Source organism: Tachysurus vachellii, chromosome 1 (assembly GCF_030014155.1).
Source record: "Tachysurus vachellii isolate PV-2020 chromosome 1, HZAU_Pvac_v1, whole genome shotgun sequence".
In the NCBI taxonomy this organism is placed as follows: Eukaryota; Metazoa; Chordata; class Actinopteri; order Siluriformes; family Bagridae; genus Tachysurus; species Tachysurus vachellii.
The window spans coordinates 24982043-24998011 of NC_083460.1; the positions used below are offsets into that span (position 1 = coordinate 24982043).

Sequence of the window (15969 nt, forward strand, 5' to 3'; positions counted from 1 at the left end):
CATACATACATACATACATACATGTATCTTGTAACTCATCAGTTGAGTTATTTTTAACTTCCTGCTAGGGAGAGAAAAATACCCAATGCAAAAAAGTTTAAAATAAGTCTGGATGCATTTCAGCAGTGGACAGTTTCAAGCTGGGAGGTCAACAATCAACTAGGATTGTGTTAAATGTTATTTACGTGTTGAATGCAGAAATCTCATGTTGTTGAAATACAGGATGTGTGTAATGGTTTGCCAAATGTTTTGATCAGTCATGTGCTTTCTTGGTACATGGTTGATCTTAATTCTGCATCTTTCAAATGTTTACATACATTTGAGTAGCTTCAGGAGGACTTTTCTTCTTTCTCAACTTCAAATTACAAATGAGGGTGAATGAAACAGAACATTTTCCAATGCTGACTTTAACCTTCTTGTTTTCCTCAGGACAATTTTGACCTCTGCTGGAAACTTAATGCGTCATAACTTGGGTTTTCTTCCACATATTTGCCTGAAATTTACCAGGATTGTTCCAAATTATGAACTTTGCAAGTACAATTAATTTTGTCTATTTTCGTTGAACTTATGTGTTCGTAAAATCAATACTTTCCTCCTCAAGTCATCCAGGGTCAGTTGAACCCGGCCACATTTAGTGTACAATAGGTTACACTTTTGCCCTTTTCAGCGCAATGAACATACATACAGACACAAAAATGCACACATAAAATGTCCACTAACACACGCACCCAAAACACACACTCACACACCACACACACACACACACACATGCACACACACATACACACAAACACATACACAAATTGGGCATTGCATTTCATTAGGCCTCCAGAAAAAAAGCTACATATTTATAAATATTTCACACTTTTGATATGCCTTTGCCTAGCAGAGTGCACAATATGATCTACCAAAATAATACTACACACACGCACACACACACAAACACACACAAGCATTGGGCATTGCAATTCATTGGGCAAAAGCTACTCATTTGTAAATATTTCACACTTGTTATATGCATTTGTCCAGCTGGGGGCAAAATCTGATCTACCAACAAGCTTCACACACACACACACACACACACACACACACACACACACACACACACACACACACACACAAGCATTGGGCATTGCAATTCATTAGGCTTCCAGAAAAAACAAAAGCTTCTCATTTGTAAATATTTCACACTTGTTATATGCATTTGTCCAGCTGGGGGCAAAATCTGATCTACCAACAAGCTTCACACACACACACACACACACACACACACACACACACACACACACACACACACACACACACACACACACACACAAGCATTGGGCATTGCATTTCATTGGGCCTCCAAAAAAAAAAAAAAACAATCATTTGTAAATATTTCACACTTGTATGCATTTGTCCAGCTGGGGGCAATATCTTCTCTACCAACAAGCTTTACACTTTACACACACACACACACACACACACACACAGTGCAGACAGTACAAGTGTAAAATGTTCACAAATGTGAGGCTGATCACACAGAATGGTGATAATTGTATAATCTTTGATTTATAAGCATTCGAGACAATTTGACCTGGAAAAAACAGCTTTTTATTAGTTTCTGACATTAAAAATGGTCAAAATGGTTTAAAAAAAATCTCCTGGCTTTGAAATATACCAGCCTGTAATTGTGCATCAACTTTTGTGCCTCTTTAGTAAAAATAATTCAAAACTTCTGGTTTTGTTTTTACTTGAAAATGAGGCATTTTTATATTGAGGCATATTAATGAGGTTTATTATACCAAATATTAAAAAAAATTTTGCAAAATATATGCTAATATGTTGGAAACAAGTTAGACTAAAAAGTTGAAAAAAAGGCTATCATATATACTTCATTTTTTATAAGCAGTCAAAACAGACAAGGTCAACTTGACTTGGCGCTCCTAATTTGCATAGGAATGCAGGAAAGGAAAACAGGAGGGTTACGAAACATTTATTATAAGTGTATTTTCTTATTTTCTGTTCCACTTTAAAAAGGCCACCAGTTACGATATATAGCCTGTAGATGGCGCCATAAAGCACATTGATATTACTGTATATTTCTTAGATTATTTCACTCACTCATTCATTCATTCATTTTCTACCACTTATCCGAACTACCTCGGGTCACGGGGAGCCTGTGCCTATCTCAGGCGTCATCGGGCATCAAGGCAGGATACACCCTGGACGAAGTGCCAACCCATCGCAGGGCACACGCACTCTCTAGATTATTTCATTATACTTTAAAAATGTACCCAACAAATTTCTGAAAAGTTGATGGAATTGAAATGACATTTATCCTACTGCTTTATTTAAAACATCAAGAAAATCTGACAATTGTATATGAATTTCAGTACAATATACTTTCAAATTACAGGAATAACATTTTCTGTATTATTTTTAAATAATGGCCATTTTAACTTGACATTTTAACTTTAAATTTACACTACTACTACTAATTTGCTATGTATGTATAGTTGTTGTTGGTACAAATTCATTCATTCATTCATTCATCTTCTACCGCTTATCCGAACTACCTCGGGTCACGGGATCTCAGGCGTCATCGGGCATCAAGGCAGGATACACCCTGGACGGAGTGCCAACCCATCGCAGGGCACACACACACACTCATTCACTCATGCAATCAACCTACCATGCATGTCTTTGGACCGGGGGAGGAAACCGGAGTACCCGGAGGAAACCCCCGAGACACGGGGAGAACATGCAAACTCCACACACACAAGGTGGAGGCAGGAATCGAACCCCCAACCCTGGAGGTGTGAGGCGAATGTGCTAACCATTAAGCCACCGTGCCCCCTGGTACAAATTAGGATCTCTTAAAAAGCACTGTTACCCTTAAACCAAACATGTATTGGATAAAAGTCAGAAGTTCTTCATATCAAAGTATGGAACTGTGTTACATAACTGTTTAAAGGATTAAACATCTTGGGCCGCCAAAATCACCATCTGAAAGAAAGAGGCTCTATAAAATATATCTGTAGACTGTCCCAAAAGGCCCAAAACACTATATGATCTTGGGGGATCGTGGTGGAACACATCCCTCACTGGATCCAGCACAAACGTGACCGGTATGACCAGTTAAAAGAAGGATGGGGTGTGCACACGAGCATTCTGAGAGATTTGTATCCAAACTCTCTCTCTCTCTCTCTCTCTCTCTCACACACACACACACACACACACACACACACACACACACACACACACACACTCTCGCCCTCTCCCCCTCCCCCGCCCTCTCCCCCTCCCCCGCCCTCTCCCCCTCCCCCGCCCTCTCCCCCTCCCCCGCCCTCTCTGGCTCCTCCCTGAGCGTGGTATCTGCATGTTGTCATTCATGGGTGGAACCATAGATCCGTGTCTGAAATCCCTGTTTGAGGCGCGTTTTATTGTTCGTGCATTTAAGGGAAAATAATCCGTATCAAATTTTAGACATGTCGTACATCCCGGGACAACCTGTCACTGCTGTCGTGGTGAGTCTTGTTTGATTCTAAACTCCTGAAAGTTTCAATCTCGTCACCAGTCGAGACCACTAGGTTAGCAACGTAGCCAGCTAAACTTCCTTTTGCTTCCAAACCATAGTCGAGTAAAAACTACGAAAGTTCCCTTTGTATAAACCTAGTTAATGTGCAGGTTAGTCTTCTAGCTCATATTCGTGCAACTCTTCGTGTAACTGCATACAATAGCTAGCTTAGCTTAGTTTAGTTTATTAAAGTTAACATGCCTATAGCTAGCTGAGCTGCCGGAATTTTACAAACCTAAGTAATGAACGGTTATAGTTAATATAGTGTCTGAATATAACATAGATGATGTGACAATTTGTTTGAAAAGATTAGAAGAAACATTATGTCTAGTGTTAGGAAACAATACCCGCAATTCAGTTAGCATGTAGCTAACGTAAGTTAAATGTCAGCTAATAAAGATGTTAGTAGCTCAAGTAGGTCAAGCAGTCTCAAGTGGGAATTAATAAGGCTTTAATTGCACTTAATTAATGACTTTAATTGCAAGTTTTTATTTTGAAAGGACTGTTTTGGACCTCCAGGTAAAGTCTAGGCGTGGCTTATGTGGTTAAATGACTTGCAGGTAACGTTAGTGTGTGTATATCCATATAAGCACATGTTGGGAATTCAGCTCTCCAGATAAGCAGTCCAGCTGAAGAAGCTCTGTTTTCTGTGTCTTTCAGCAACGGATTGAGATTCGTAAACTACGCGATGGGGATAATTTAATATTGGGATTTAGCATCGGAGGAGGAATTGATCAAGATCCAAGTCAGAATCCATTCTCACAGGACAAAACAGATAAGGTGAGAGTTGTCATAAACATACTGTTTGAGTCACAACACTAAACTGCAATTTATATAATATGTTGAAATTCAGGTTTATTTTGTCATGATTCATGTGTTTGCTATAAACTGATGCCAGTAAAACTTACACAAACTGTTGTCATGATCATTCCTCTCTGTTTCTCAAGAGTTTAATGCTTGCATACATATGTTTAGATTTGAAGACAAATGTTTCTGATTGTTTTTAATATATATTTTTTTAAAATTAGGGCATTTATGTGACAAGGGTATCAAAAGGAGGACCAGCAGAAGTTGCTGGTCTCATGATGGGAGATAAAATAATGCAGGTAAGAATTAGACCTGTGCCTCATGTTGTTAAATCTTACAACATGGGCATAACTTATCTATCCATGTGAAACTGCAAAAGAATTTTAAAACTGTTTTATCCACCAGAGGCTGCTCTCCTCCTTCTGTTTGTGTTTGTCACATACTGTATATCTACTGGACCCATATGGAGTACATGCATGTTACTAGGCCTGTTACCTGTCTGCTTATATAGCGTTGCAAGGTTAGAACAGCTTCTGTGATTATTGAAGAATTATAAAAGTTTTCTCAAAGATATCATACAACATCCAGCATCATTCAAAGAACATTTTAAACTGATTGTTTAGATCGTCTTGTTTTTACCATTTGACTCTCACCCAGACTTTTTTTTTAACTTTCTGTACTTCATTCATTTGATTGCACATAAACAAAAGGTTTCATTACGATTAATGTCAACACGACTAAATACACATGGGAATAGAGATCTTGATCTTAGTAAATCAAATGCAAATCACTCATGAATGACAAGAAGATCGTTCTGATGTTACTGATGATGAAACTCGACACCTGAAAAGTTTATATTCCATCTTCTGTAAATAAAAATTCTATGTGAATTTATCCAAGGGCATTGCTGAGCAATGGCAAGGTCTGAGAATAACATGAACTAAATTTAAAAAGCTTGTCACAACCTCATTGTGCTGACTGTTTTGATATGTCACAAGTCTATGTTACGGTAACATCGTGTTTCCACTCATTTTGGCGGTTGATGTGCACATGACGTCACAAACAGCAGCTCTCCGCATTGTGCTAAGCGTTTGATATGTCAGACGTCTGTATTGTGGTAATTTTTAATTTTGCGTGTTTTAGAGGCGGGCGTGCACGTGCATAAGAATACACGTGTTGAAGGTCCCCTCCTTGTGCTGAGAGTTTTGATATGCCACATGTTCATGCTGTGGTCGAGCAATTGGATATTTCAGGTCTACACTGCAGACATTTTTGGATTCCACTTCATATTATACTACATAGTACAATACAATGCGCATGCAGGAGTGTGTGAGGGAATTTTTGGGATATTGGATTGTCCGCTATGGGAAAACCAGAAAGGCCAGTTGGTACCCCAATTTAAAACCTCGCCCAGAGTAACAGCCTAAGTGGATTGAAAGCTTGCCGAGTTATAAACCTCCAAAATTTTGAATAGGTTTCTATGGAAAAAAAAGGGCAGTTCGAGTTATATATTGGGAATACTGGAATCCGTTTGCTTATGAAAGTAATAACAAACTTCACACCAGGATCTACGACATATCCGATTTTGGTGCATGTGGCTCGAAAGCTCTAAGAGGATTTACTCTTGATAAATAATTGTCTAAAAATAATAATAAGCTTATAAAGTTAATATTATGTTTTCAAGCCAACATAACATGACAAGTCGTTTTTAAAAACCTAAATACAGATGTGTATGTACATTGTGTGCGTACATTTGCAAACAACATAAAATGTTGGAGTCCAATGTGAAAATGAATCAGTTAAAATATCCTTTTTACAGATTTTCTGCTTTTAAACCACAATGCAAACGTGCATTTGATCTAATATACAGACAGAGGTTAAGCAAAGACTGTCACCTGTAAATTTTGAAGCATGTACATGGCACAGCTAATTGCAAAATTCTGTAAAGGTTCTCACACAGCTGTGAGAAAGAAAGGATCACTCAGGGTGAAGCTAAAAAAAAAAACAGAATTGGAAATTCTTTAAAATCACTGCTGTTTCAATAAAGATATTTAAAGATATGATAAAGAGCTTTATCAGCTGAGGTACTTGTTATGGCTGTGTGCAGAAAGACCGTCTCTTCTTTATTTATATATATATATATATATATATGTGTGTGTGTGTGTGTGTGTATGTATGTATATAGCTGTAGTAAATGAATGATTTGTTGTCTATATATTAATTTATGGGGTTTTGTTGGTTTGCTTCCATATTCTTTAAAGAACGACAATAATATAAAACACCTGGTTTACATGTTGTGTATGAGACCCCAAAGCTCAAGTCACTGTGGTTAAGAGCATCTGCTACATGTTGTTAACATCATAAAAATAATCAATCTTTGCAGCAATATTTACTGATCACCAAAGTTTTACTGTTGAATGGTGAGAGAACGTTAACATGGACTTAGTCTATTTAAATTGAAGAGTATTTGGCACAGTTATATAAAGTAAGTGATAGATCAATATTTGATCTCTTTTTACATTATTCTGAACACAAGCTTCAAAATAGTAAAGTATGAAATCTGCTTGTTTGAGAAATATCCTTAACACACGCTTGTTTTAGTTGTGTCCTGTCCTGTTTTAATCACCAGATTCTGTAGCGGATACTAGCATAATGCTTTGCGAGACTATGATCTAATTACTTTGAGGTGTATACTGCTGATAAGTGACTGACGAGTTAAAAGGCTTATTGTGTTTATGAAGCTGTTATAGGATTGGCTTAAAACAAAAACAGTCTTTTTGTTTCATGTAGCAACGCTGTCTATACAAATAAATACCATTATAGTGAGTCACACTTGCACTTTGATGCTCATTTTAAGGGCAGGTTTGGACTTCTGACTATGCAGAAATGTGAATCTGTGAGTGTGTCATGGTTTGGTGGCTGCATAGGTGTTGCATTATATTATGGATGTCTGCAAGCAGCTGAATAATTTTTCACTGCAGAAAAAAATTAAAAGAATCCTGTTCTCTTGCATAGGCATGGCTTTTTACAATTCTCATGCTGCCCCTCTCATGATCCAAAGCCACACATCAAAGTCTAAACCCTAAATCTAACTGCAAAATACTCTATTCTATCAAGTGCAATAACTATTAAATGCAAAAAGTGTTCATCGTTTCATAGTTCATTTTTTATGTCTCATTGGAAAAAGTAACCAAAGTGTTTGTGAGGTAGTTTCAACCTAAGTCTAAAATTAAACTATAAAATAAATAATTAAATAAATAGTTGTTTAAATTATAAAAAGTAGTTTTATTGAATAGGTTGCCAGGTTGGTTTTCCAGTAGGTTAAATAGTGTTAGTTTGCTTAACACCACATTAATGCTTCCTACACTTCTGTGTGCAATTTCATATATACATTGTTGTATTTAATGTAATTTGTTGAATTATGTATAAAACAGGTGAATGGCTGGGATATGACCATGGTGACCCATGACCAAGCACGGAAAAGACTAACAAAAAAGAATGAAGATGTCGTTCGGCTACTGGTAACCAGAAAATCCCTGGAGGAGGCAGTCAGACACTCCATGATGAAACACTAAGAAGAACTCTAAAAAAACACATTAATGAATGTCTCATTTCAATCATTCTTACATAGTATGTAATTCTTCATATATACTTCAATGCAATCAATCCAAAGAACAAGATGTCCTTCCCATTGAGTATCTCATAAATAAACTGGGTGGTTTTACTGTTTTTTCTGACAGATTGAGCTTCAGATTTACACTAACGGCACTATTTAGTAATGTTTGTAATATGCTGGTGTCATTTTTTTTGGAACACCTCACTCGTGCATTCCATAGGTTTGATCTCACAGTGCATTATTTCCAGTGTTGTAATGAAAATGTGCACATGGGTCTTTTTGCTGACCATAATCTGTCTGTCTTTTTTCTTAGATAACAAGGGCTACAAGTAGGTTTACAATTATTTCCTTTAGTTGTATTTTTCTATTGATGATAAACAATAACATAAACTTCTTACTTATTCCCTGGAACTACTACACTGTCTGGTTTTATTGTCTTTATGAGTGACTGTATAATTGTTTTCCACTTTGAATAAATGATTAAATTCTATATGCTTGCTTGTTACTCATTTTGTGATAGACATATGTAATGTCTGGACATTTTGAGCACTGCTTATCATACAAATATACAAACAATACATAAGTCAAGAGAGTTTCCGTAATGTGAAAATACGATTAATGTCGTGTGTGTGTGTGAAAATAATCAGGTGACATTTTGAATCATAAAATCTATTGCCTGACCTTTTGCTGTTTGCTCAGTCATTTCAGTACAGTGATGACTTTCATGTCTTAATTTAGCCTATAGGCATTTTCCTTTTATCATATTGATTTAAGTACACTGCTTCTGTCACTGATTTATGAAATTAATCAAAAGTAAAAGCACTTTATTAAATATTCAAACAGATTTTGAAATACTGAAACAAGCCAATCTGTTAGCAACAACAACAAGAAAACGGCACAGTTAATGGCACTGACATCGCATTTCCCCCCCATTCTGATGTTGGATGCGAACATTCACTGAAGCTCTTTACCAGTATTTCTTGTGCTTGTTTGATTTGATTGCTGCATAAATGAGCAGGTCTACAGAAATAAAAAGTTAAAAATGACAGTTCCTATTAAAGTTGTGAGTATGTATAGCCATGTGTCTGAGAAATATGACAGTTCCTATTAAAGTTGTGAGTATGTATAGCCATGTGTCTGAGAAAAAAGAAGGAATCTGAAGATAGGGATTTTAAAATAACCACAGATGATTTGGATGTTGGAGGTGGCTAAGTTGGAGGCTGGATTTGTTCAGAATCATTACAACTTGACTGGAGTTTAAGAGTCAGCAAAGCCGGTTGCCATGGCAATGCATATGCATTTGTTCTCCTCTTATGCACCAAATAATCGAGTCTATTCAAAATGTTGCATCCTTGTACTTCTTCAGTTTTAAAATGTTCTTTGCCCTCGTCTTTCAATATACCGAACCTGTGAAAATGTGAGAATTTGTAACACTTGTATCTGCACTCTGTTGCACATTTCTTTACACTTTCAACAGCTGCAATTCATTTGCTCTGCTTGCTCCAGCTGACCGTCCTCCTCTTCCTCCTCCTCCTCCTACTTCTACAAACAGAATATTAACCAACAGTGTTTCAGCAACTGGTTGCTCTTTTCACCTGAAGGATGCCTACTCTTCTGTTCCCACACAGACCTACACATTTCTTCTTTTCCAGTCAGAATCAGAAACCAGAATCCGATATCAGACAGAAACATTAATCATCGTAAGAAGAGCAAGCTGATATAGATTGAAACGTCTTTGTCTCCTGTTATTCTTGCCTATACTTCTCACCACTTGTCATCACGAAACAGCAATCAGATCAGTTTAAACAGGGTAAGTATTTTTTTTATAGTCTACTTAGAGTAGATGTAATTAATCTTACACAGTTTATTTTAGCCATAGATCAGTTTAATTTAGCTTATGTACGTAAGAGCTTCAGTAACTGGATAGAGTATATTAATGCACAGAGTATAAAATCACCAAGACGGAAAAAGATGCTCTGAGGAAATATGTATGGATAGGTGACAGGTGTGTAGGTTGGTTGTACAAAGCAAGCCTTTGTAGTGTGAAGAACATATTTTTCTGGTGTATTGTGAGAGTATTGTAAGAGCAGATTTAAATTTTTTTTTTTATTATACTGTAGGTAAAGTCCTCCAGGTGTTCCCACCATGTGGTGATATGAAGGTCAAGGTGCCACCAGTGGCATCTAAAGTTACTGTTCCATGAAGAAAGTGTGATGGATTATCCTATGAGCAGAACTACCAAAATGATGCTTGACATGATATGTAGTCTATTTAGAGGAGGCTATTAGAACTCAAGTATAACAGTCACTTGTTTCACTATGCAGAGCCATGCAGCAACAATTATCTGAAGCCAAGGTCAGGATGTGCAAGTCATTTCTGCGCCGCAACACCTTTGTACTCTTCACTGTTGCAGCAGTTGTAGTTGGTAAGCGTGGACATTAACCTAGAACATGAACAGCACCTGCTTTGTGAAGTCTGTGTGCATTGTTAAGCCCTGTGCCCTGTAATGTTGTTCAGGAATCATGTTGGGATTTGTTCTACGACCTCAGAACTTAACATTAAGGCAAATAAAATATTTCTCCTTTCCTGGGGAGTTACTGATGAGGATGTTACAGATGTTAGTCCTCCCACTCATCGTGTCCAGTCTTGTTACAGGTACGTGGATACATTGGATGCAGTTTTGCTCAGTGTGGCAGTACAACTGTAAACTGGTTGTGGGCATGTTGAAGCTGTTCTTGTCTTGTTTTTTACTTATTATAAACAGATGTAAACTGATTTGATTCAGTATGTATTTAGTTCTTGTCAGATCACTTCCCCATGTGTTATAAATGCAATGCCATTTTGCCCATTAACCAGGCATTTCCTCCTTGGATAGAAGAGCTTCTGGAAAGATGGGAGCACGGGCTATCATTTACTATATGGTGACCACTTTCATTGCTGTGTTCATCGGTATTGTCCTGGTGATCATTATACAACCTGGTAAAGGCAACAGAGACAGACCAATGTCCTCTAGTGGGAGTATTGAATCAGTACAAGCTGCTGATGCCTTTCTGGATCTTATCAGGTGAAGAGACACCCACCTATGAATGTGTTTGTATTCGTATTTGTATTGCAGTTCGTTATAATGATGTACATTTACGCTCCTCCTACAGAAATATGTTTCCACCTAATTTAGTGGAAGCCTCTTTCAAACAGGTATCGCATATATGATGCTTTTATTTACTATCACTGAGGAAAAAGAGAAACATAAGATAAGTAGAACTGAACTTACCTGCAAAATTTCTTCTGTTTTACTCACAGTACAAAACTCATTACAAGAAAACTGTTTTCACCAAGGACATAACAGTTTTAGTCAATGCTAGTCATGACACCAATGCCACCAAGTACAGCCATGTGGGAAATAACAGTGCAGTCCTGCAGACCATACAGGAGACAGTGGAGGAGATGATTCCAGTCTCAGGTTCCTCTAATGGAGTGAATGCTCTAGGTCTTGTGGTGTTTTCTATGTTCTTTGGCTTGGTAATTGGGAATATGAAGCAGCAGGGCCAGCCATTGAAGGAATTCTTTGATTGCCTCAATGATGCCATAATGCACTTAGTGGCAATCATAATCTGGTAAGTGTCCTGGTTCAGTGAAACACCAATAGGTTATATAGTAATGTAAAAATATGAAATATGTGACATTTCTTTTGCCTGCCACTATGTACCTGATATGACCAATTTAAACATCTTTAGGTATGCACCAATTGGGATTCTCTTTTTAATTGCTGGAAAGATCATTGAAATGAAGGACCTGGCACAGGTTGGAGGGCAGCTGGGCATGTATATGGGCTGTGTCATCATTGGCTTACTAATCCATGGTCTCTTCATACTGCCCTTGCTCTTCTTCATGATTACTCGGAGGAACCCCTATACATTTATTGGTGGTCTAATTCAGGCTTTGATTACTGCCTTGGGAACATCTTCTAGGTAATTAGGACATTCAATACATCATTTGCGACTCCTTTAATACATATCTCATGGGGAAAAATGGGACAACATCTGGACAGGACAACACTCTCTGGAGCACCAGATGTCACTGTTACAACAAGGATCAGTAGGACTGAGTTCAATGAGGCAGGACTAAATCCAGTGACTGAGCAGGAGACTAAAACTGAGGCAGAGGTTGGCAAAGAATATGATCCAAGGCTGGGTGAAAGCGTGGGGCCATAGAGACAGAGACTGGTTTATGGGCAAAAGCAAAGACTGAGCATAGATTTTTGAGCTTGATTTGACACTTTACACAGAAGAGATGGCACCAAAAATCAGGAATGGAGTACACTGGTGGTTATGTGGGGCAGCTTAGTGGAGGTTTAGACAGGAGAGGCTGTGGGCTAAAGTACTAAAGAGTCATCAGCCAGTCTGGCGATTTACTTAATTCCTTGAATGTAGGCAGAACTGACCTAAGAAACCTGGCCATGGCAAGCTCTCCAAATAAGACAATGATTTTAATTATTTAAAGGTGGGCACTGTTCTTACTGCCACTGTCTTGAACTGAGGATGTACCATTATAAATTATACCATTATAAACACACCAAGACAAATTCCCGTACACATGTACACATTGTGTAATGTTGGCTATTTGGGTTGAGGAGGCAATCTTAATTACAGGATCTGCTTAGGCTCAGCATCAGAGTGATTTACTGACAGCTTGAATGGTAGTGACTGTATGAGAGGACTAGAGCTCTTCAATCTTGCTTTCATCAAGGTTTCTATCTAGAACCCAAACTGCTGTCTCTTAGCCAACAACTGAGCAGTGCATAGCTGGTGAACTCTTTTGTATTAAGTGAGAGCTATATACAGTAAGACATTAATAAAATCTTTTTAAAGAGGCTTTTCCTCAAATTGGAATCTATAACATTGATTGAAGGCATGAGCAGAAATGGCCACAAGACTTTACAAGGCATACAGCAAACAAAATAGACTGGCAAGAGAAACATTACAAGACACAGATTAATAATCAACACAGCCTATAAAGTAATACCAAGCAGCATTTATTACTAAATGATATTTAGTAGTTTTCTTTCACGTCTACAGTGTTTCACAGTGTATACAAAAAAGTCCTGTACAACAATGCTATAAGAAAATATGTTTCTTTTCTGCAGTTCAGCTACCCTTCCCATCACATTCCGATGCTTAGAGGAGAACAACCATGTGGACAAACGTGTAACACGATTTGTTTTGCCAGTGGGAGCCACCATAAACATGGATGGTACAGCTTTATATGAAGCAGTGGCTGCCATTTTCATAGCCCAAGTTAATGACATGGACCTGAACTTTGGTCAAATCCTTACCGTTAGGTAACAATGAATACTATATATTTAACATACATAATAATGTTTAGAGTCCTGTCTTACATAAGAATAGATACTGTGTGTATAGGATGCCTTGAATGGTCTGCTGGCATAGCTGATAGTACATGCTGTCCACAGTCAGTGTGTTATAGTGATATATCTCAGTACATATTTTGAATTCATCAAAAACTACTGTATAGAACCCTTTGTGTTATGCCATTAAAAAACTTCTTGGGAGTTTCTATCTTATTCTTTCTTATTAAAATGTCACTTTTCAGTATCACAGCGACAGCTGCTAGCATTGGAGCAGCAGGTATTCCTCAGGCTGGTTTGGTAACCATGGTGATTGTATTGACATCTGTGGGACTGCCCACCGAGGACATAACACTCATCATTGCTGTTGATTGGTTCTTGTAAGTCTTGACTAAATGTCACATTGAAGCATGCAGCTCCAGCAGAGAGCACTCTTGCAAAAGGTTATTGATAGGTAATGCAGGTGCATAATCTGAGAGATTATGACTGGTTTTAAAACCAGTATTGCTGTTACTTTACAGAATATACTTGTGAAAGTTCCAAATCTCAAATTAAACTCCAAAATGCCAAGGAAGCAAGTCATGAGAAGATTTGTTTGTGTTTGCTTTCAGGGATCGCCTCAGAACCACTACTAATGTGCTGGGAGACTCATTGGGAGCTGGTATCGTGGAACATATGTCACGAAAGGAACTGCAGAATCTGGACACGGATAGTAGCAACTCTGAGACTGAGGAGAATAAAAAGTCTTATCAGCTCATCTGCCAGGAGGACGACTGCCTCGGGCCCCAAAACAGTGAAAGTACAATATAAAAAAATAATACATATACAGAGAAATAAGAAATAATACATAATAAATAATACAGAGAAAGGCCACTAGGGAAAACAGCTAAAAAATATTATTGGGTGTAATGTCATGTTAGTATGTTCACAAATAAGAAAACAACCCACAATTTTAGAATTTCTGTATTCTCAGGACAAATCTGAATATCCAAGGATTTTTCACCAAATCAGTCATGTTATATTATATACCACAATTCAACAATTTTAGAAAATGATTTATTGGATAGTGGAGTTATTTTAGTTAAATGCCTAAAACACCTTTCAGACAAAAATATTGTCATCACTCCTTACTCTTAGATTCAGCATTTTTCCCTAAAAGTATAATATGATTGTACTTTTGATAACAAGGCCAGACTTCATCAAAATATTTATATGAACAAATCAAGAAAAGTGATTCTGTATCCTGAATATTTGTAGTGGTGGAATTATCAATTAAAGAGAGAAACGAACATGTGGTTACTAAAAATGTGGATATGAAATCCTTACCTAATGTTGCAGCACAGAACTGCCCTTCATTTTGACTTATAATGTTTTAAACATCACAGATTGTGGTTTTGTTAATTCATATTTTAAGTTTGCATTTAATGATTTGATTTTGTTATATTATATTGTTTGATTTTATGTATAATTTATATAATTATTTTAATTACATTTAATATAATTTAGGTTACAATTATACAGCATTGGTTGTAAAATGATAAAACCACTGGTGCATAGTTGAGTATGCACCAGTTGAGTGGCAAGACTGGTGTTTACAGCCTCTCTTTTTCATTTTCTGTAATTATTTCCTCTTTAATGTAGACCTAGTTTAAAATTATGGGGTAATCTTTTAAGTGGTTAAAGAAATAGATATGTGATGCATACACAATGCCTCCTAAAAAACTCCAGATTATTGGCAATAAAATGAGCCATCCTGCAGGTACATACAGTATGTATTATGGAGTGTGATGCAAACAGGAAAAGCACATAACACATAGCTGATAGTACATGCTTATTGTGTCTATGGAGACACCTGCTTTTCAAAATGACAGGATAATATCTCATTGTTAACAATCTGAGCTGTTTGTTCTTTAAACCATGAACATAATTGAACTTTACCAACTGCCGCTGACACATTGAGTGGAACCTGGGCCCTCATTTCTTAATGATTTGTGCGTAAATCATGAGTATAAACCATTCAAGGCATGTGGGATTTATCAAAGCAAACATTTGCTTTAATGATACCTCTTGCGTCACCATGTCACACTTAAAACAGGTATTTCCCAACAGTCGTGTGGGACTGTGCAGATTGTTAAAGATTGTACATTCTTTTGGCCCAAATCAAACCCTAGAGTGAACTGCAATATACAGTTGTGAAACAAGCTTTACATGCTCCAAATCACCAGACTATTTATTTGACACACACGCTCATTATAAGGAGACTTTATCTCCCAGATCATTTGTGAAGTAAATGCTCAGTTTTCTTCAGTACACCTGAAATTTACTGTGTCTTATTCTTCCTGAGTATCTGATATTCTGTTTTATTTTTTTTATTATTTTTTTTTCTCCTTTGATTAATTATGTCTGTTTGTTGATCTGATATAATCCTGATTTTGGCCTTGACCTTGGGATTTCTGAGCCTAACTTTCATGACACAAATCATGGTTTATCATTACAGTTACCTGGGACATTGATTTCCAAATAACCTAGGGCTATTTCTTCTGCTTTTGAAAGTGTACGGGTGTTATTACATTTCACACATTATATATGAGTATCTTTTTCTGCATAATCTGAGTACAT

General features: G+C 37.1%; 2 protein-coding genes across 2 annotated transcripts; both read left to right on the forward strand.

Moving 5' to 3' along the window:
- Positions 1 to 3350: 3350 nt before the first annotated feature.
- Positions 3351 to 8475, forward strand: tax1bp3 (Tax1 (human T-cell leukemia virus type I) binding protein 3). The gene is made up of 4 exons (XM_060879355.1): positions 3351 to 3512; positions 4223 to 4342; positions 4591 to 4668; positions 7804 to 8475. Exons 1-4 carry the CDS (start codon positions 3474 to 3476, stop codon positions 7942 to 7944), a joined length of 378 nt encoding a protein of 125 aa, XP_060735338.1. The 5' UTR covers positions 3351 to 3473; the 3' UTR covers positions 7945 to 8475.
- Positions 8476 to 10313: 1838 nt separating this feature from the next.
- Positions 10314 to 14160, forward strand: slc1a6 (solute carrier family 1 member 6). The gene is made up of 9 exons (XM_060879365.1): positions 10314 to 10410; positions 10503 to 10640; positions 10842 to 11049; positions 11138 to 11180; positions 11286 to 11599; positions 11720 to 11953; positions 13129 to 13323; positions 13596 to 13730; positions 13962 to 14160. The coding sequence occupies exons 1-9, from the start codon at positions 10314 to 10316 to the stop codon at positions 14158 to 14160; spliced, it is 1563 nt and encodes a 520-aa protein (XP_060735348.1).
- The last annotated feature ends 1809 nt before the right edge of the window (positions 14161 to 15969 follow it).